General features: G+C 34.3%; 2 protein-coding genes across 2 annotated transcripts; one reads left to right on the top strand and one right to left on the bottom strand.

Annotated features, from left to right (window-relative positions):
- Window positions 1-436: 436 nt before the first annotated feature.
- LOTGIDRAFT_169802 (hypothetical protein) lies at window positions 437-1,201 on the top strand (the record flags this gene model as incomplete). The annotated part of the gene is made up of 1 exon (XM_009068097.1): window positions 437-1,201. The coding sequence occupies one exon, from the start codon at window positions 437-439 to the stop codon at window positions 1,199-1,201; it is 765 nt and encodes a 254-aa protein (XP_009066345.1).
- Window positions 1,202-3,760: 2,559 nt separating this feature from the next.
- On the bottom strand, window positions 3,761-3,958 carry LOTGIDRAFT_134187 (hypothetical protein; the record flags this gene model as incomplete). Its single annotated transcript, XM_009068096.1, has 1 exon — window positions 3,761-3,958. A coding segment is annotated over one exon (198 nt), but the record flags the coding sequence as incomplete, so codon positions are not given.
- Between the last annotated feature and the right edge of the window lie 17,265 nt (window positions 3,959-21,223).

The raw sequence follows: 21,223 nt of genomic DNA, 5'->3' as shown, positions 1-21,223 counted from the left end.
GGGCCATACAATTACCCAGAGGGGCCACAGGCAATTCTTTCACTTTCATAAAAAAAAGTGGGAGGGAGGAGCCGGATCAGTCTCTATATATCCACCCCCTTTTAGATCCGCCACTGCGTCATAACTCTCTCAATTATTGGTCAAATACCAGATTATCTGAACAATGAAAGCAACAATGGTAACAAATAAGCCATCTTTGACAAAAACTCTGGTATACATGTTCTGTGGGACCATATTAGTTATCAACAATTTATTGATAATTATGATTAGATGAGTTTCTAGCTTTAAAAAAACTTAAAGAATAAATGTTATCCAAAGGTCAAATTCGTTTAACCAAACAAGACTGTATTATAAATAGCTGACACCATGTCTCGACCCATTATTATATAGTCATCTAACCTTGGTCTGGGTTGGCAAAGATACTATAGAAAGAGAAATGTATATTCTTGCTATTGCTGTAATAACATTAGCGATTCATAACGTGGATTGTGTATGTAATAAGGATACGGGTCCCGTCGGCATCAGTGAATGTATACAAACCTCCAGTTACGGTAACGGCTACCAATGGCAAACGTGTGTAAGTGACGCTTACATCAAGGTTATAACCAATGGAAGACAAGGATGCGATGGTTCCAAAGCATTTTGTTATTATCCTTGTATGGCTGATAAATTCCAGAAAACCAATGGTTCCATTGTGGAGGAATGTTCCTGCAAGCCTGGAGAAATGTTGCAGTCTAAGAATATGACCCTGCCACTCCGCTGCTATAACCCTTCCGGTGTGGACTGTAGCTGGTATGCGGAATGTCTGGAGAAAGAGTTCCCTTGTACTGGAGATAAAGATGATTACGGTATAGCATTTGCTCACAAATACTGTGCTAAATTTGGAGATCGATATAGTAAATTTGGCAAAGAGGGACAAAAATGGATTGACCTTTCCAGGAAATGTTTGCAAGAGAAATTAGTTCCCCTGCTTTACTCAACAACTCCACCGTCCTGTAATTATGTCAAAGAATTTGCTTTCAAATCACACATACCGTGCTACCTTCAACCATCTCAACAAGTACCGGAAGTGTCTGTATGCAAATTAGGTGCCTTGGATTTCTTCAAACTATTTTGGACATTAAAGGAAACTTTAGTTTCGTCTGTAGATATTTCAGTTTCTGTTATCACAAGTTTTTTCAAAATACTTCGAGATTGTTGATTATTTTAGTTGTAAAATAAAATGTTTCTCTTTCACACTTGATTATATGGTTCGCTTTTTCGCTGAAATTTATAAACATTTTGTCTTCGCTGGAGTGTTACAATCATAAAGTTATAAAATGGTTACAATGCATGTGAACCAAAAATATGGGTTGGCTTTATTTACTGTTTCTCCCAAAAATAAAATAATCCACACTTATTCTTATAATAATATTATTTATTATACGGGGCTCTGTTTCAAATCAAAGTAGCTGTACACAGAGAGATTACACTTATTCTGAAAACTATTGTACGATCGTTTATAATATTTGGCGCCTGGCAGGGTATGCTGATACCACCTTTCATTATGACATACTTACTAAATTATAATTGACATTCTTCCTCATGTGAAAAGTCCATTAGCTGCTACCAATGCCTTGCTAATATATTGTTTGTATTTCGGGTTTCGTTTTGCGGTTCGAATCGTTCGTACTTGGTTTATTTACACAACTTCATACGGTTCGTGAGTAGTTCAAAGAACCAGATCTTTTATATACACCCTCATCATACCGAGCAATATTAGGTATATGAAATATCCGAAAGAGAGTCTTTAAACCGGTCACACAATGACATGCCCTGCCTTGCAAGTGGTACCCTCAATTATTATCAAAGTGCAACTCAAATTCAGATTTTAAACTTTCACTCTGATTCCTAAACACTATATCGATATACCGTTATATACAATTCTGTGCAAGTTTTCAAATAACATTACACTGTATTTTAAAGAGTTGTGTCCCTTCAATATTTCATCCGTCTGATCCTACATTCTGCCATTCAATATACAACATGAATAAATAGGATTTAATGTTAAAGAGCTTACACTATAACAACAAAAGGACATTTGACTATGAGCTTAAAAAATAAACAGTGCAAGACTATTAAAATAATGTCCATTTGCCGCTTCTGAGACGAGAGTCATAGTGTTTTTACCATAAATTTGGAATCACATCCCGTCTTGACTGAACAGGCCAGGAGCTTCAAGAGGACAGAGGAGGGGGCAGCACTGACATGAACCTTGGTGGGGAAGCTTCTACAAGGTTTCCGAGGTTTCGAATGGCCCTATAAGGGCAAGCACTATTTGCTCATTTACCCCTGCCCCAAAAAAGATGAAATTGTTAATAAGTATCTAACAGATAATAGTGTCATCTATGTTTTGTATATAAGTAGAATACTAAGTCCACGACCAAACCCCCTCACCCCAACCTCTAAGGGGCCCACCCATAGAAAAATATGTCGGGGGCATATGTGGAAAGAAAAAAGTCACGAGGAAGGGGCCCACTTAAGACCACGGGCCCACTCATCTAATCGCTGTACAATTGTAAGTATTTGAAAACTGTTGATTAAAGAAATGTTATAGGTTCCGTTTCTCTGGCATTCCTCACTAATCCAATAGGAAAGCACAAACAGTTGACGGATTCATTTATGTTAACATGTATAGTTCAATAGAATTACCATACCAATGATATTATCACCACCGCAACTAAGTTGATCATTATAAAGATGATATAAGGCATATTAGCATGTAAAGAGACGGTTACATTGGTCAATTATATATACACGGCTCCAATTTCTCTTTCAACCAATAGCATCTTGTCGTTAGATTGTGACAATCCTACCGAGATCGCAATGATTGGAAATAACTTATTGATAAACATCGTCTGCTACAAATTCTGTCATTTATGTCTTGACCGCGTTGCCAGATCAATTATTATTGATACTTGAAAGACTGAGTTGTAAATTTCTGCTGCCAATTTATGTGTTGACTGCGTTGCCAGATCAAGTTTAATTGTTCCATTATTGTTACTTGAAAGATAAGGCAGTAAATTTCCGTTAATATGGCGTCAAGACATTTTTCGAAATATTACTTGTGTTTTTTAGCCTGGTGTAAAGTTGTTTTGAGTTTAAATCAGAACTGTTGGTTGTCTGGTTTTACCAGAGATTCTGTGACGTGTCGTGGTTGGAACTTTACCCAGATTCCTGATAATCTGCCTTCAAATATTACTAAATTGTAAGTTTTGATTGTTTTCTATTTTTCGGTTATTAACAATGCAATTTTTTTTCTTTTATTGCCAGACTCTTTGTTATTTATAGACCAAGTGTACTGAATGAAAATTCGATTGACTTTTTAAATCGAAATCTATTTCGTTGTGTCACTCTATTTTGTTTATAGTAAAAATTCTACTATGTCATCGACATTGTATACATAATTCAATATTAAAATAAATTTGATCTATTTTTTCAAAATTTACTTATCCTGCCGCATTCTGAAATCAGTGGCGTTTCAGCGAAACATAAGGTGAGAGGTCGGTCAACAAATTTTCTTGGAGGACCACAGTCATTTCTTTAACTGTTTAAAGGTGTGGGGGTAGGTGCAAAGACAGGCCATTCTCTTTTCTGGATGTGTATGATCCCCCATCCGTAGAAACGTCACTGCCTGAAATGTTTATATCAGAGACAAATTTGAGTTCATGCTACATGTTAGAATGAGAATTAGACCTATTCACAGATGAAACTACAAAAATCAATGTCCATAAATGATCAATTCATCAAGAGCCCAATCCTCAAAACTTCCATCTGGAAGATAACGTCTAATTATGAACGGAATTTTCCTTGCTTTCATTTCTTTCATAGCAATTTGTAGGGGATCTGTTTCACCTTCCAACTCCACCATGACCGGAGCACACATAGCAATCTGTAACGCTCTAGTTCCCAATACTCGAATAATCTTAGTATTACTTAAAATATGTGGGGTAGGTGCAAAGACGGGCCATTCTCTTTTCTGGGTGGCTATGATCCCCCACCCGTAGAAACACCATTGCCTGAAATATTTATATCAGAGGCAAATTTATAAATTTGATTGACTGTCAAGGTTCATGATATTTAGAAAACTTGTTAAACTATTATAGAAAAGTTTAGCCATTGACTGATTCTCAAGACCCACAAATAGACTGAACCAGAATACTCTTTGTATTACTTAAAATATCAACATAGAATCAAAATCTTTATCTGTCCATCAATGTCGAACTTTTATGATACATGCAAACGTTCTTTTTACTTTTGGCTCAATGTTTAACTCTTAGAAGGGAAAGGATTATTTAGCCGAAAAAAAAATCTGATCCTTATCTAATGTATTTATCTAACCTAGATTTATACTGTAAACAGATCTCCTTTCTCTTTTTCAAATTCCATTAGGTTTGGAAATTACTTACAGACTTTCTCTCTAAAATAATTTTGTTTTCGTTACGAAGATATAAATGCTTTTCCATCTATAAATATAAAGGTTAGAAGTACTTCTTGAAACAAACTGAAGGTTAACGGTTTAAATCTTTCTTTCGGAAAGTTGTGGCTCAATGGGTTGTATGCTTGCATAGGTCGATAGCTTCCTTCGAATATTTCATCACCGTTGTCCCCTGTCAGCGATACAGATCGTGAAAAATTTCCGAATGGAACAATAAATCGAAACCGCATGTGTTACAGATTGTGCTCGTTAAAGATCCCTCGACACTTGGAATTCTATTAAGAAGAGGTTAATGCCGTTGTCGTGGCAAAATTTTCCATTAATGCACATTGTACATGCACATTGCGTTGTTCGTCTTCATTATCCAAATCTGGAGCAGAAAATACACGTTAAAAACCATTTCATTTCGTTCCGCTGACATTGGCTGTGTTCATTATCCCAATCAGATACAGAAAATACACGTTAAAGGCCATTTCATTTCATTGTTATAGAGAGGTTGTTTTTACTGGTGTCGTTGGCCTTGGCTTCTTCATTATCCAAATCAGATACAGAACAATTACGTTAAAAACCATTTCATGTCATTGCTTTAGAGTTTTTTTTTATACTGGCGTTGTTCGTCATGGCTGTATCATCATGGCTGTCTTCATTATCCAAATCAGGTACAGACAATACACGTTAAAAACCATTTCATTTCATTGCTAGAGAGGTTTTTTTTACTGGCGTCGCTGACATTGGCTGTCTTTATGATACAAATCAGTAGCAGAAAAACACGTTAAAAACCATTTCATTTCATTGCTCGGAAGGTTGTATTTTACTGTTATGTTATTAAGTCCACTGTCTGGTTGGTGACAGTTTTAACCAATAATCTGTCCTTATTATTGTCCAATTCCTATCCTTTCATAAAAAAAACAAGCTAATATTTGTCAGTTAGAAGTCATTGGTGTGTGAACCTTGTGTCTATAACGCACTATATTATTGACAATATTGACATCTAAAGAAAACTAAAATTCTGTTAGGATCAACATATTAATTTTAGGGTTATGTTTGTTAAAACAATGACATTCTCAACCTAATTGACTTCAGATAAACATCGCGCTTTTCAAATGAAAAAATTTCGCATCAGGTACCTCTACAATTAGATAAAATTTGTTACGATAGTTCCCGTGATTCTCCCGCAAACTTCTGTCTCCGTTAATGAGGTCTTAACATCTTTAATCTCTTGGCGGCATTTACCTCAAATCATCAAAGAAAACAAAATGGTGACATTTTCCAGTACAGTTCAAGATGTTATCGATACTTATTAAAACAAAGGGTCTTTGCGATTGTGACGCCAAACAATGCTTACTTATAATTGCAAGAACCACAGACGTTTTACTGAAAATTAGAATAGTACAAAGCGGTGCTATTTAAACGCTTAGTTTTAATGAAATAGAGAATTGGAATGTCGCAAATTAATGCTATGAGTGTCCCCAATACTCATAATAAGTTTTAAAAACCTCTTAACAATCATTTTAACATTATTAATCTTCGAGTTTGGTATCAATGGAGGTCGAATAACAAGTTCTAGTGTTATGAAGGGAACCATTAGAGTATTTCTCGTGGGTTCAATTTAGAGTGAAATTATACTAGCACTGATAATCATGTCTTTAAAGTAGTACAATCATAATTTAGATATATTCCTGACGGGCCAACTTCTTTAATGAAAATTTGCAAGTCCCAAAAGTCAGAAGGACGAAAATGGCTGGTTGTACCAGTTGATATAAATTGTAGTATCTCGTTACACTTTTCACATTTAATATCCGACGCACAGTTCTATTTTCCACAGCAAATTTGGTCAACCTGGAAATAAAGAAGAAGGAGAATTTCAATTTGTCTAGGTATGCATTCCCTGCCTACATCAATTTATATTCTGAATAATGGATTACTAACTCTGATTTGTCAAATATGACTGAGTAGCTGAATGTTGAGTCTGCACAGATTTATTTTCTATATTTTCTATATCTATACATCTTATTTCATATATCACTCTTCACAAAATTCTGTCGGATAGCTCATAACGATATTATAAATATAACTTACAGTAATGTAGCTACAGGAGAGGAGAGGGGCTGGGGACTGCCACCCTGAAAAATTCTGACAACCGACACATTTCATTACCGCAACTAAACACAATACACCATTGCTCCTCCAGATATATTTAATTGCCTCTCCGAACAACCAAATCTAGCCACAGTCGTGATAACTTATTTGATATAAGCATGTGATAACTCACACTATATTAAGCCTCAAATTGGAAATTCTTTTTGGTGTAAAAACGTCAAGTTCAACGTATGTTTTATATTTTTATATTTATGTAAAAAATGTCTAATTAGATTTGGATATCAGTGAATTAAACACCAAGAAAGTGTCGGAATATTACACTGTATCTAACTAATTTAATTAATATGTCTACTTTATAATCAACCTCAATTTTAAAGGGATTGTGAAGAGATTATCTAAACCTTTTATATAAATTGGGGACAATAATAGAATTCATCTTGACCATTCCAATTTTCAATCAGACGTCTGTGGTTCTTGCAATTTCATTTAAATATTTTATGTCGTCAATATCGTAAAGTATCTAAAGATATAAGGGTCTTTGCAATACTGACGCTAAGTTTTAGTCGAATTGCAAAATAACACATACTGCATGTAACTGAGAATTGATGCTATCAGTATCAGTGTCACAATACACATACAACTTTTATAAAACCTCCTTACGATCCCTTTAAGCACCTTAATACAATTACCTTTGTTTTCATAATTCACCGACATCAAGTCTAATTCATTTATTATATTTAGTTATCTACTAATTAAATTTGAGGTCCTTGATCAAAATAAATAAGACAACATTAAAGGGAAAGTATAGTCTAAATATTTGCTTTACCAGCTTTTTTTTTTAAAGATAAAAAATAAAATCAGGTTCGTCTGTAATTTGTAAAAGAAAACGTACGGGCGGAGATGACGACAATATGTAAGTATCCAAGTATCCAAATACCCTTTGACGAGTAGCGAAAGCATGTTACATAGATACCTAATAACTACTTCATAACCTACAAAAGCTCCAAACCAGTCTGTCTGTATCCCTTTTTATAATGTATTGTTCGTTGACAATAAAATACGTACTAGGGGAAGTTTTAACTTTCCAGGAACCTCTGTCACTCTCGATAAAATCATTAACACATTGTCTATATCTTTTATACATTTTTGTCTGCAGAAATTTTAGTTTTCTTTAAGGACAGCAGTAATAAATACTAGTACATGAAAAGAATACTTAATCTAAGGCTTTCCCTAGAACTTTTAGAATTTAAGGTCGTTCACAATAAGTTAAAAATTTACGAGAGGAAGTTATAAGCTTCCAGAATAGTTACACCACCGTCTCTCTTGTCAGTTAAAGTGTTGACACATTGTTTTCATCCTTCAGTTTATTTCTCTCCAGATATTTAAAATTTATTACAATTCTTTAATCCATCAGTGAGATATATAAGTACATAAAACAGTACATCATTTTCTAAAAATAGCTACATTATTTGCTGGAAACGTTATTACATCTCTTATAAAAAAAAAACTCTAATTCTAGAAGGAAAGAAATAAATTCATTTATTTTCACAAGATTATTTTAATCTCTCACATTATAACATATAACAAAAAAAAACAATACTTGACACTTGTTACTTCAATAAATGGTTGAAAAATTGCTACAATTATAAACTTCCGTGATACAAGAAAATAATGACAAGGTATAAGACGAAGTTCCTGATAGCTTTATATTGTGAAATTGGAGAAATGGTTGAAACAATAATTTAAAACAAAGTAATAGATCTATGTGAATGAGACTTGAAATTATACTAATCTCGTATTTTACTACAGCTTATTGAGCTAATGAAGAATCATAATGATATATTTGTAGCAAAGGGAGACAATTTCTAATAACTGAGTCAAGGTTTTAAAAAATAGGTTATGCTTCAAGTAGTGTTCCCTGATTAAAATTATGTTTAGAATTCATCCAAATGACAATTCCAACGTGTTTAAAGTTAAGTATGTGTTTGCTGATGCTTCACTTACCAGCCAAATAGAAAAGTTAGACCTTTAACAGGAGCCTATCTAGTAAATAGAAAATATCCGAAAGGGGGAGCGGCAAACATGAGAGGTATTAACCTGTGCAACTGTTATTGGATATAAAAAAAAGTCAATACTATTGATCTTGTAACAAATTAATGAACATCTAACTAGTGTTAACCTTCACCCTCTGAAAGTGGAATGAAAGTGGCATTTTTTCTGCTTCCTCACTCAATTCAAAAATATGTATATCTACATCTACATCTACATGGTATACAAATGAGTATCGGTGGTGCTGAAATGGAAACGGTTTCTTGTCTCTATGATGGAAAAATCAACTGAGGCCACGTGTGCTGTTCACATAAAAGACCAAAATGTGGCGCCAACAGTATTTCTGGCGGAGTGATGAATTGAAATAGTGACAGAAATTTACATTTCTGTAAAATAAAATAATTCATGTCAGTCACATAGAGTTTCTAAATCGTAAGATAACGTTCTCCATATTCTTGTACCTAATTCTCGTTAAATCTAGCTAATTCCTCATGTCGCGTGCACCAGAAACGTCGAAAACGAGGCTAATAAGTCTTGTCTGTGATATGATTGTCCAATAATTGGTCAATTTCTGGACAATGCAATTTGTATTGGGAGGTATTTTTCACTATTCTGTCGGAAATTGTCCTGAACAATGTTGCCAATTAAATTTGACCATAGGGTTGACTGGTCATTCACCTTTGTTCAACTAATTATGTTTCTTGTCAGTAGCTACACGTGACCATACATCAGTTATCTTTCCTTACTCATGTCCAAATGTCAGGGGTAGAACTGGCAGTTTAAGTCCTGAGGAACCTTTCAACCAGATGGTTACAGTTCTTAAGATGTCCTCCCAGTAAAGTAAGTAATGACACATGACAATACAGTTCTATTTCCTTACTAAAGCTCCCCCAAAAGGCTCTTTTATTTTAAAAGCGGTAGGGTGGTAGTTTGGATTCTGAAGATATGAGCTCTTAACAAAATTAAACATCTACGGGCATTCTACCTATATACACAAAATTGTATTCATCGCAAAATGCATGTCGTCCAACCTCTCAGCAAAACTGATGCTACATGGAGATATGAAGTACAAACAAATTTGGAGGGTCGTGGTCTGCATGGTTTTTGGCCTTGGCTAAAGCTCTTAAAATATCCAGAAATATTAGGAGTATCAGGATTTCAACAAAATAACGAGGATTTTTTCTACAATATTGTATTCATCGCAAAAAACGCCCCATCTATACTTTCACCGAAATTGCTTCTACAAGCAGGTGAGCTATAACCAGAATCGTGGTCAAACAAAGAAATGAAATGAATGTCCAGAGTTTTACGTCATACTTTTCTGCACCACGTGGGCAACGCCATGTAGGATGCAATGAGGGAAACTGTGCCAGGACAGCGACATTAGCCTGCCCTTTTTCGATGTCCATGTCAGCCCCTCTTACCTGCATCACTGACAGAGGGAAACAGGGTTGAAAAAGCCGAAGGTATTATGTTGACCTATGCCGGAGGTTCAGGTTAGCGAGCAAACGTTTAACTCACTGAGCCACCGCGGCTCCCAGGTCAATGAAAGATAAAAAGAACATTGAATCATGTCAACTGGAAAACAGTTATTGACACACCACACCACATAAAATAAGATTTTGTTTCAATCCACTAACAGATCTAATATTGGTAATTTCTTATCGTCAATAGCAAATGTCACTTAATTTTAGTTGGAACATCCTGAGAAGAAAATGAACTTTAAATACGGAATACAGCCATCGCAGAAAGTTGTTGACAATGTTTTATAAAGGAGGTATTAACCTGTGCAACTGTTATTGGATATAAAAAAGTCAATACTATTGATCTTGTAACGAATTAATGAACATCGTGTTAATCTTCACTCTATGAAAGTGGAATGAGAGTGGTAGTTTTTCTGCTTCTTCACTCAATTCAAAAATATCTACCTCTACGCCTACGTGGTATATAAATGAATATGTGCTGATAATGCTGACATGTCTGTCTCTCGGATGGGAAAAATAAACCGAAGCCATCTGTGCTGTTCACATGAAAGATCCTCGAGAGTTGACAATCGAAGAAGAATAGGCAACTGGCGATGCTTTTGCAAATTTCTAATCGCACTTTGAATGTTATTGTCTTAAACCCAATCAGGGGCAGAAAATTAGGACGCGTAACTCATACATTGAATTTTAATTCATATCATTTGCTAACCTATTGTTATAGAGTTTCTATAATAGTTTCAGGCAACTGACCGGATGATGATTTACCGTAAATAGCCTACATATTCTGTCGACGAGACAAATACTGGATAGCGCCGGAGGTTGTATATCACCTACACAACCGTTGATTTATTAGATATACTAGCAAGGAATCTGCTATGACCATCGGCGAAACATCGAACGTTTATGGTAGCAGAAAGATCTCCTGAATAGGTCAAAAGAAGAGAGTCGGAAAATAACTATCAACAGCAGAGGACAGCAAAAATCCAGTCTTATGTGACAGCTGATGTTTCTTGCCGTTTTGTAGGTAGCCACTACACCGCAGTAATATTTGTAATATTATGTAAACTTTTAATGTTTTTTTTAAAGCTTTTTCATGCTTTTTGGAAACTGTTAGAAAAATACTGTACGGATTTAAGTTTTAAAAAAACGCCTAATTGTAGAGAAATATTTCTCCAATGTATTCTAAAGGTTTCAACTAATAATATCCAGCCAAACACAAAAACTAGGTCAAACTGCGTAAGTAACTCTCCATTTTAATTAACCTTTTTTTTAAAAAAAAACTCAGTATGATCAAGAATATACATAGGTGTAATTAGCATACTTTAGAAACATTTTCAGGTATAATTTACGATAATGATAATTAAAACTTTTTACAAAAAAAACGGAATGTGGTAACACCTCGCTAAACAGAACAGAACCTTTCCTTTATGAAAGGATAGGAAACCATGTAAATTACAGAGTTTTTCTTGGTGATATGCGGATGTGTATATAAAACCAACATCCCTGGGCAATTGGAAACCCCAGTAAGATAAAATTGCAAAGCATGCACAACACCAGTTTTGGACACCCCGTGGATGGCAAACCAGACTGAGTTCCGGACGTTAATACATCAAGGCTGTCGTGTAAATTACGAAATTTCGTCCATTGAGAGTATCTGATTCCCCCGAACAACAGCTCAACTAGATTTTTTTTATAAGGGATTGTAAAGAGGTTTTCTTGATTTTTATGTGCATCATCGTAATATGGAATAACAGAAATCTGATTGAAAATTGGAATGGTTTAAATTGATGCTACCAGTGTCCCCGATCCACATGGAAAATCTGAAAACCTCTTTACAATCCCATTAATACACCTCACGAAATAGTACGTCTAAAATCGCTTCTCAAAGAAATGACTAGTTCTAATAATACTGAATGGAACCATAGAAAAACATGGAAATCTTCAAATTTTAATATTCTACTCAAGTATTGAAGAATGATATCTTAATATAGTTCATCAATTGATCACTTTTTTATTATCTGAGTAATATTAGTATTCTAGAGATGATAAAACGGAAGAAAATTCCAGAGTACTCCCTCCTGACCAGCGATTCCTAAACTAACATGACGTTTAATAGCTGATCTGTAATTAGTAAAGAAAAGTGGTATTCTTTTGAAGTCTCTAGAGATATTCCAATGACAAGCGCAATGTTTCATTCAAATCTAATTTAGGCAATATCAAAATCATGCAACCAGTGTTTTATTGAGATATTTAAATACTCGTGTATTTGGTGCATGTATATCTTCACAATGTCAAGCTATTACGACCTTCATCTTATACTGTGACTGCAATAGCAAGCTATTTTGTATCACGAATGCGGTGATTTGATGGTATTGTACGTCAGCCAATCAGCTCTGGACAAAAAGGCTGTAGAAATTATGGTTTAATGTTTCTGTCGGAACTCTGATAGGCTGTTTTCTCTAACGTACGGTCTAGTCAAATCGCTTCATTTACAAATTTCGGTGATTCAAAGAAGATGGCTATTATTGTCAAGTTATAAGACAAAGTTCGTAATAGCTAAACATGGTAAAGGTGCATATACCGCCGTATGTCAATCCTCTGGATAAAGCACGATGACTTATCTTGTATGTTGGTCAAATCATTGTATGAAAATCAATGATCCAGAATATAAGCAATACTTATTTTCACGCTAACTTCCGGTTTGAATTATATACCAACACACAAAGAACACTGTCAATTTCAAATGGTGTATATTAAAGTGGTAGATCAAGTTTAACATCTGTAGTGCTATTTGATGTCGAATATAGTGATACAATAAAAGTAACGCTAAACTGGTTTAGTTTAAAAGAGGTACAGCACCTTTACTTCTTGTAGTGCGTTTTCATGTCCAATACAATGGTTCAATACAAGTAATAGTAAACTGTATAATATAACAAGTAATTACTCTTAGCGAATTAAAGTGCTATAATATTATATTGTTAATTACAGTTATTAATCTCTTGATATCTCTAACTCTCCTTTATTGTCCTCATCTTGTGTATCGCTTTATTGACTTTTTACCTACATATCGTTACTGGGGAATCGGGTGGTGCTTTGTTGTTTCTGTTAACCTGGTAGCAACGAAAAACTTCTGATAACAAAAAACTACCATTATGCTAAGATCAGTACTCTTTGAGATGTTCCCGAGGATCATTTCTAGAAATTAATATTGGCATCGAAACAACTCCATACATTTCAACCATCTCTGACAAAACTCTTGGCACAGATCTTTCTTTTATTGTCCTCGTGTTGCTTATGCATTGGCTTTTACCTATATATTGATAGAACATAATCGGGTAGGGCTGAATTTATTTTATTAACTTTGTAGCGTTAACATTGTAGCGTACATTATATCGTCCCCACTGGCCGAATGTTAAACAAGGCCATATCATTTACATTTAGGTGTATTGGACCTTATTCTCACCCATGTAAAATGAAGGAAGATTTATGATCACAGAAAATTGCTTATGTGTTAAGAACAGTTCTCTGTGGCTATCAGCATCAATTTTAGGGACATGTCTTATGTACCGGACTACTTTCATTTAAACGAAAGACAAGTGAAAATAGACAATTGTCTTTATGATAAGTTCTTAGAAATGATGGCCTATGTCTGGATCATGATAGCGCTATATGCATAACCCAAAATAGATGACAAACAAACTATTTCGCAATCGTCGAAAACCACCTACAAACAATTAGCCACCAGAAACCCCAGAAAGATGCTCACGATGCATTGGAGACAGACCACTTCCTGTACGACCGGAAGTATCATACTATATATGTCAACGTGTTACTATAATCACCAAGAATGCGTCATTTACGACAGTCTAATGATACCTTTTATAACCTATATAGTGTATTATAAAGAAAACAAAACACTGTGGACTCAAGTCGTCAAATGTAATTAAGAAGTTGCGAGAGTCCTAATTGTGTGATACGTCACAAAACATGATGAAAAGGTCATAACTAAATGAGTACTGACAAGGAGATTATGCGTTAATTACGTGATTACGGATTTTATTATGAGTTATTGCCCGAATCGTATTCTACTGTTCTTGGCATACGAACACGAATGAAAAAGAGCATTGCTAGAATCTTTCGTTTGGTACACCCTGGGAAAAATATGATTTGATTAATATACATAATTATCCTAAATGCTTGTTGAATCTGTGAAACGAAAGAAATGTTGTTTACGTCTAACATACCTGCAGTGCATGATCGTTGAAATGATTGTTTTCTTTTTGTGATTGATACGTTCATGTTATCCTTAGGAGTTGTTTAAATTCTTATAATCATATAGAGACGCAGGGTTAATTTTAAACATAAGAGCAAGTAAGAAATGACTTTCATAAACTTTTAAGAATTTAAACCTTACTTGCCAACGATATAATGTTTGGAAGTCTGTACTGGCATTGTCATTGTTTGTGCTTATTCACAGAATAACGATAAACAACAGCAAACCCTTCCTGGTAAGACAGAGCTTTTATTATTAAGAAAATAGCATGTTCGGACTCAATCCTTGGGTTTTTGTTAGAATTACCTGTTATTACCTTTAAAGAATTTCGTGTTGGCTTACAACGGAAATGGGTTGCATATTGTAGTTTAAACCGGCAATATCATCGCTTCTGATTCTTCAAATAATTCTTTGTGTCCTTATCAATCAGGCTACTGAAAATAAACCATTTTTACGACGTCGTAGAAACCAGAGCGGGAAACCACTGTAAGATTATTATAACATATATACTTACTTTGCTGTGAAATTAGATTAAGATATCAACAACAATGTCTGTTTATTATAATCCTTCACTATCTTGTCTATAACAAATTGAATTTACAGCTTTTCGCGGTTAATACTAGTATAATATTAAAATAAATGATTTACTGATGTATTATATTCGACTTGTATGGATATTTGTAAATTTCACAAAAATTCGTAAATATAATATGATGAAACCGTAAGACAATGGTTTGGTTTAATGAATATATCAATGATAAAAAAAACCGTTCATGCAAAGCAATTCCGTTAAAAAAATAAATTTCGCCCAAAGAACGACAACATCGTGGGCAATGAATGTTGACTGCTCAAATGGAGAAATGCCATCAGGCTTTATGAAAAGAGAAAGCATGACCTGCTTCGTGCACGACATACACCACTACTAAAACTACCAAAATAAATATTACTTCCTATCTATCTCAAATTTTCGAATGGGTTGATTAAACTGACAAAATATATTCAAAGACATATCCCTTATATGGTAATATGCATCAGTATTTAAATTGACTTGTATTGTAGCTATACTTCATAAGAATGAAATGACACAAACGCATGACAATATTTTGTATTTTAAAACAAACCAATTTCTTCAATAAAATTTGGCACATCAAGAAGTGTGTTTTATTTCGTAATATTTTCTCCTGACTTCTAAATGTTCTAAAATCTGTTATGAGTGTTGTGGAAAGATTCATGATAGAATCCAGACGAGTTTTTCCAGTTCCCAGATCAATGAAGAACCAAGCTGTAAACTCCTTAGATTTATTACATTATTCGTCTCCGAAGATTGGCGTTTAAATTAGCCAATTTAATAGAGCGTTTGATAAATGGTTAAATATGGGTTATTATAAATACTTATATAATAGACATCGTCTCAGAATTTATACATCACTGCCAGTATGAATCATCTCCAACAATAGACACCGTATTTTCGGATAGGTTTGATCGCATATTGTTATTTTCAAGACATGCAGGTTGCGCCGCCAGTTCTCATAGAAAATCTACACAAGGCATGATTTCTCCACCTATTTTTATTTAAGACAAGCATGAGTGAACAAGTATGATTGAACGGTATCGTCACCAATATAAACATGACGATGTAGTCTCATACAATCTTGATACACCGAAATATTGGCTTCACCCAATCGTATCGATAGACCCACGTTTTTTCAATCGTACACCGTTTTTTAAGGAACATGTGGAAAGTATGGCAAACGTTACAATTTCTGTAAGCATTGTAATCGGAGTCGTAGCTATATGTAATCAATACCAATCCTGTAAAGGGTTTCGCGTGTTTCTGTTCCTTTTTCTCTAATTACTAATTCATTAAAATGAAAGTAACAAGTCTATCTGCTCTAGTTGCTGATCTTCTTAGATTTTCTTTTACAAATTAAAGATATACATACATAAGCCTTCCAACATCCGTTTCATCTCAGCTAGTCTATCTTATCTAAGGAAAACTGATGTTCCGATTTGTGCGGATTTGTGTAGATTTGTAAAGCTTAAGACTAATGGATGAATGTTGCTTGTGATTTTTTTTCAAGATCAGTGGAGTGATTAGTATTGAAAAGCGACACTGAAACATTCTCTGAGTGAATATTTACTGAAGACATTCCATTAGTTGAAAACGTTGACATTTATGGTTACTTATCTACGTAATGTAGACACGATTACTTTTTTATGGTATTCTTTAACTAACAACGAGCAGTATACCATAACATCCAGACTGATTTCATATCCATTCATTTATATAGCAAAGCTTTTGCTCCGCTGTACTAGTTGTTAAAGAGGCTCTCACACTATAGCGATCACAATTTGCGTTTATTTGCGAATAGAGGTCATATGTTTCGAACGCAACTCTCATACTATTGAGTTGTGGGTTGCATTCGGAACTACAGGCCACTTACATTATTTGCAACCATACGCAACTGCTAATCGCTACGGTGTGATGGCACCTTAAGATCAAAATGTTTTTGTGGTGACATATTTAAAAATAAATTCACTCTCGCAAAATCCCTGATGAAAGTTTGTAAAACTAATTTAGAAAATTCGAACATACTTTACTGTTTATTTAGCCTTGCCCTTTCCTGTACACGTAAGAACTCAGTTATTTTGGTTATGTAATATTGTGCTTCCTTATTCAATTTGTTTTCTATGAACAGGACTCGGTTTTACAAATATAAAATTAGAAATAAGTACAAAATAGCAAGGCGCGAATGTTTATTATTGATAGAAGAAGTTCGATAACTGCAAGACAATAAGAGACGACATAACTGTAATTAGCCTCTATATTTCCAACCAATTAAAAATAGATATTACAGAATCCTTGTAAAGAATAGAAAATATAATGTTTGAAAATTGTTAAAATAATAACACTGGAATTTGATACAAAATGTAATGAACTTATTATGGTAAGGAAATGAGCGAAGTCCGATAACTCCGTCTCGTTTAGTCCTATTATTATCAAAGTGAAGCAAACAACATTTGAGTGGTTTCCTTTGAAATTATATAGATATTTATATGGTCTTCAGAAAATGAACCAATTAACAAAGGAGACTTGACATTATTTGATTGAAGCCAAAATTGGGTAATTTTTTTAAAAGGAAACTGTATTATACAAAGGGTTAGAAAGTTTATTTTGAATCCCTTGACAAGAAAAACATGAAGCTTTATCGTTTGTGATGTGCATTGATCTAAGCAATTAAAATAACACATGTTCAATGTCTGCACAATGAAGGTTTTAATAACTCCGTCTTATTATTGTGAAGATAAGTTACTGCTTGAAGGAATTGTCCACTTCCGGTTTGATCATTAATTGACCTACAACTGAAAAAGACATATACAACATATTACTGTCTCCCTTGAAAAAAAATCATCATATTACCACCCTTGAATTTGAAGCTTTCTGTAATTTCGACACGTAATTTCTGTAAGTTCATTTGCGAATTTCATCGTTTCTACATTGTAGTCATCTTAACTGAACATTTAATTTTCTTGTGTTTCACGAGAACAAAAATTAAAAGTTGTTTGACAAACTCCTATTTTCGTAAAACCCTTAGAAGTTTAAGTCTCCAGTATTCATTTCGGTAACCACAAAAGGAGGTTAGCTTTCATCAAGATTTTAGTATTGAAATCTTTAGAATGCCAGGAATAGTTTTGGTCTGGAATTAATATAATAGATGACAATAGACGAGTAAGAAGCCTTTCTTTAAAATAATATGATAGATTCTCGAGAATGAACTTGGCTGTGGTTAAAAAGCTTTTAAGTCTTTAAGTCGTCCTTACAGATACAAATAGACCTCGGTCGATAAGTCCATCACTATGCTCAAGATCCATTCAACATGCTTGTACGTGACCATTTTACACTTTGTTTTCTAAATTTGAAGACAAGTACGATAAAATAAATGAGTACGGGCATCTCTCGTAGAACATGATCGTTTTGGTTTATTCAAATTCACAGCCTTATACAAAACTACTTTGGATGAAATGATCCGTAGTCACAGCTTTTTTTTCAAAAAAGAGGCTGGCCTACATAGGTAACTGTCTTATACAAACCAGTAGTACGATAACAGTGTTATACAAACAAATAGTACGGTAACTGTGTTATACAAACCAACAGACTTTTTACCCAGACTTCCGGAATATTTGATTTAACATTTCTTTTGTGTTGCAGTTTTGGGTTTTTTGGTCATTAACTGTTCAATACCTATGTGTAGGTACAATAGAAGTTTTTTTTGTCAGGGTGTAAACTGGAATTGGATGATCTTCCAAAATTTCGTTGACGATTTAGTAACAAGACATTGAGCCACTCTCATTGTCTATTATTTAATTAAAAGCTAATATTGATACCAAATCAACTTGACACCAAAAAGTTTTATATCACTCTTAATCGTGCAGCAAATTTACGAAACGCATGATATCCGAACTGTTAAATAATGCATTAAATGCAGACGTATGAAATTAAGCAAACAGACTAGGAAGGAGTTAATTGAGAGACGAAATGAAGAAATTATATAAATTAGTCACGTACAATGACAAGAGAGTATATAACTGATGTATCTGTAACGTTTCCTATTCTCTCCATCTACAGACAATTATCATTCTGTATGGAATTCACATAGTAATTGTTAGTGGAATCCCACTGGGAGCACCAGTATATATATAGTTCTATTTGGATCATTGCAATGACACATTACTTGTCTACTCATCTTCACAATGTCAAGCTATTACAAACTTTATACTAATACCTTTACTCTTGTATCATGGAAGTTTGCAAGTGCAGCGATTTGATTGGATTATACAGCGAACACAGTCAGTTAGAGCCCAGACAGACTGCCCGTCGAGGCCTCTTTAGCTGTATTGGCTGCCTTACAGTCCAATAAATCCTCTCTAACCCGTTATACAGGAAAGGTGGCTATTGCAGTCAAGGTATTAGTGCAAAGTTCATAATTGCTTGACATTGAGAAAATGACTAGTATATATAGTTTATTTTGATCACTGCAATGACATGTTACTTGTCTACTTTCCCTATCTCGTATATCGTAAGGATGTCATCTTTTGACTTAAACAGTGCAGTACTGAGAGACTTGACGAATTCCTCCTTGTGACGGCAACGTCGCTGGTATCAAGAGCCTTGATCTTTTTCTATATCATCCTTTGCCCTAACTGGACCCATTAACGTGACCGAATTAATTCATAACGAGCGAAACGTCTTGGGTGGACATAAAATCAAAGTAATGATGGCCAAATTATTGTTAAACCGTAGAAATGGTCAGTGCCAGTGGTCGAAGAATCGATTCTTGTCATACGTCTGCTGGTCAAGAATAGTAATTTTGAAACAAAGAAGAAGGAAAATGACCCACATAAAGCATTGTCTGTCCATTACTCTGTTAATTAAAATACTAAGAGGACGGGGTGTAGCACAGTCTGTTGGAGAGTTGGAATGGTGTAATTCGTATCGGCAACGAAAGCTATCTGCTCATAGGTAAATTTCTCTAAACATTCGTCTCAAGGAAAATTGCATGAATGAATTCTGCCGAAATTACGACTGACCATCTTCAAAATGTCAACAATTACGAACTTGAAATAGTCACCTTTCTTATGTCACAGATATTTGTAAATGTGATTATATTGGAATGTACATAAGCGAATATAGCCAATTAATCTCTCGACAGGTAGTCCTGTAAACCATAAATCATTGACTGTAATGTGTAATCCAATCAAATTGCTGCATTCCGTGGTTCCAAGAAAGATGGCTATTGCAGTCGAGATATTTAACGAAGTTCCTAATGGCTTGACATTTTGAAGACGATTACTCGCGTGTGAACCTGAATTTACTTTTAAGACTTTTCAGACAGCTGTCGTGTTGATTTACTGGACTTTCTTAATATATAGACACAAGGAAGTATTCTATATTTGATATTTACACCTTGAAAAAATTATGAAAATGATTGGTGACAGTTCAATTATTTTATTGGCGATTGATCACCTCTTTCCATGACAAAGTACACAAATTTGTGGAATCGTAATAATAATTGAGTGCGTCTTATCGCCATCAAAAACCATTTACATAAAATGATAAAATATAGGAATTATACAGATAATGCTTTAAAACATAAGAAATAGAAGGAATCGTATTATTAAAATGTCTCCTTATGAAATCAAGTAAAATTACTTCACAATGTCTTATACCTCGCTATTGCGTACTTCGTCGTATCCCTTGACTGCAATAGCCACCTTTTTTGTATCACAGAATGCAGCGATTTGATTGGATTGTAAGCCATAACCTTTAAAATCTATGTATCCAGGGCTCTGATTGGCCTTATTTGCTATAACCCATAAACCATTAGATGTTTTCGTCAGCGTACAATCCAATCAAATCGCTGCATTCCGAGATATAAGAAAAGTGACTTCAAGGTATAAGACGAAGTTTGTAATAGCCTGACATGGTGAAATAGGATTAGTCTGATCATTGATATCAGGCCTTGAAAACAATTGGATCAATCTAGAGCATGTGAACCTTCTTAAGCCCAATGACTTTTTTTCCAAGAAAAGTTCAATGTATTAATTATAAAAACAACCAACCACTAATGGTAAAAAATAACTAAAACAAAATATCATTGTTTATATTTGGACTAAATTGTCTTAAAATATAAAGAATTTCTCCAATCTTTTATACTTTAATTAGTAAAATCTCAAGCACCGTCGGCCATTTCGACGATTTGTTTTGTAAATAATTACAACCGCATTTGTCTGGCCCGAGGTATCGTAAATGGTATCATTTGATGTATTTCTTCTAATTTG

Source organism: Lottia gigantea (assembly GCF_000327385.1).
Source record: "Lottia gigantea unplaced genomic scaffold LOTGIsca_89, whole genome shotgun sequence".
NCBI classification, from domain to species: domain Eukaryota; kingdom Metazoa; phylum Mollusca; class Gastropoda; family Lottiidae; genus Lottia; species Lottia gigantea.
Note: the sequence above shows the minus strand (reverse complement) of the source record. Positions and strands in the feature narration are given on the sequence as shown.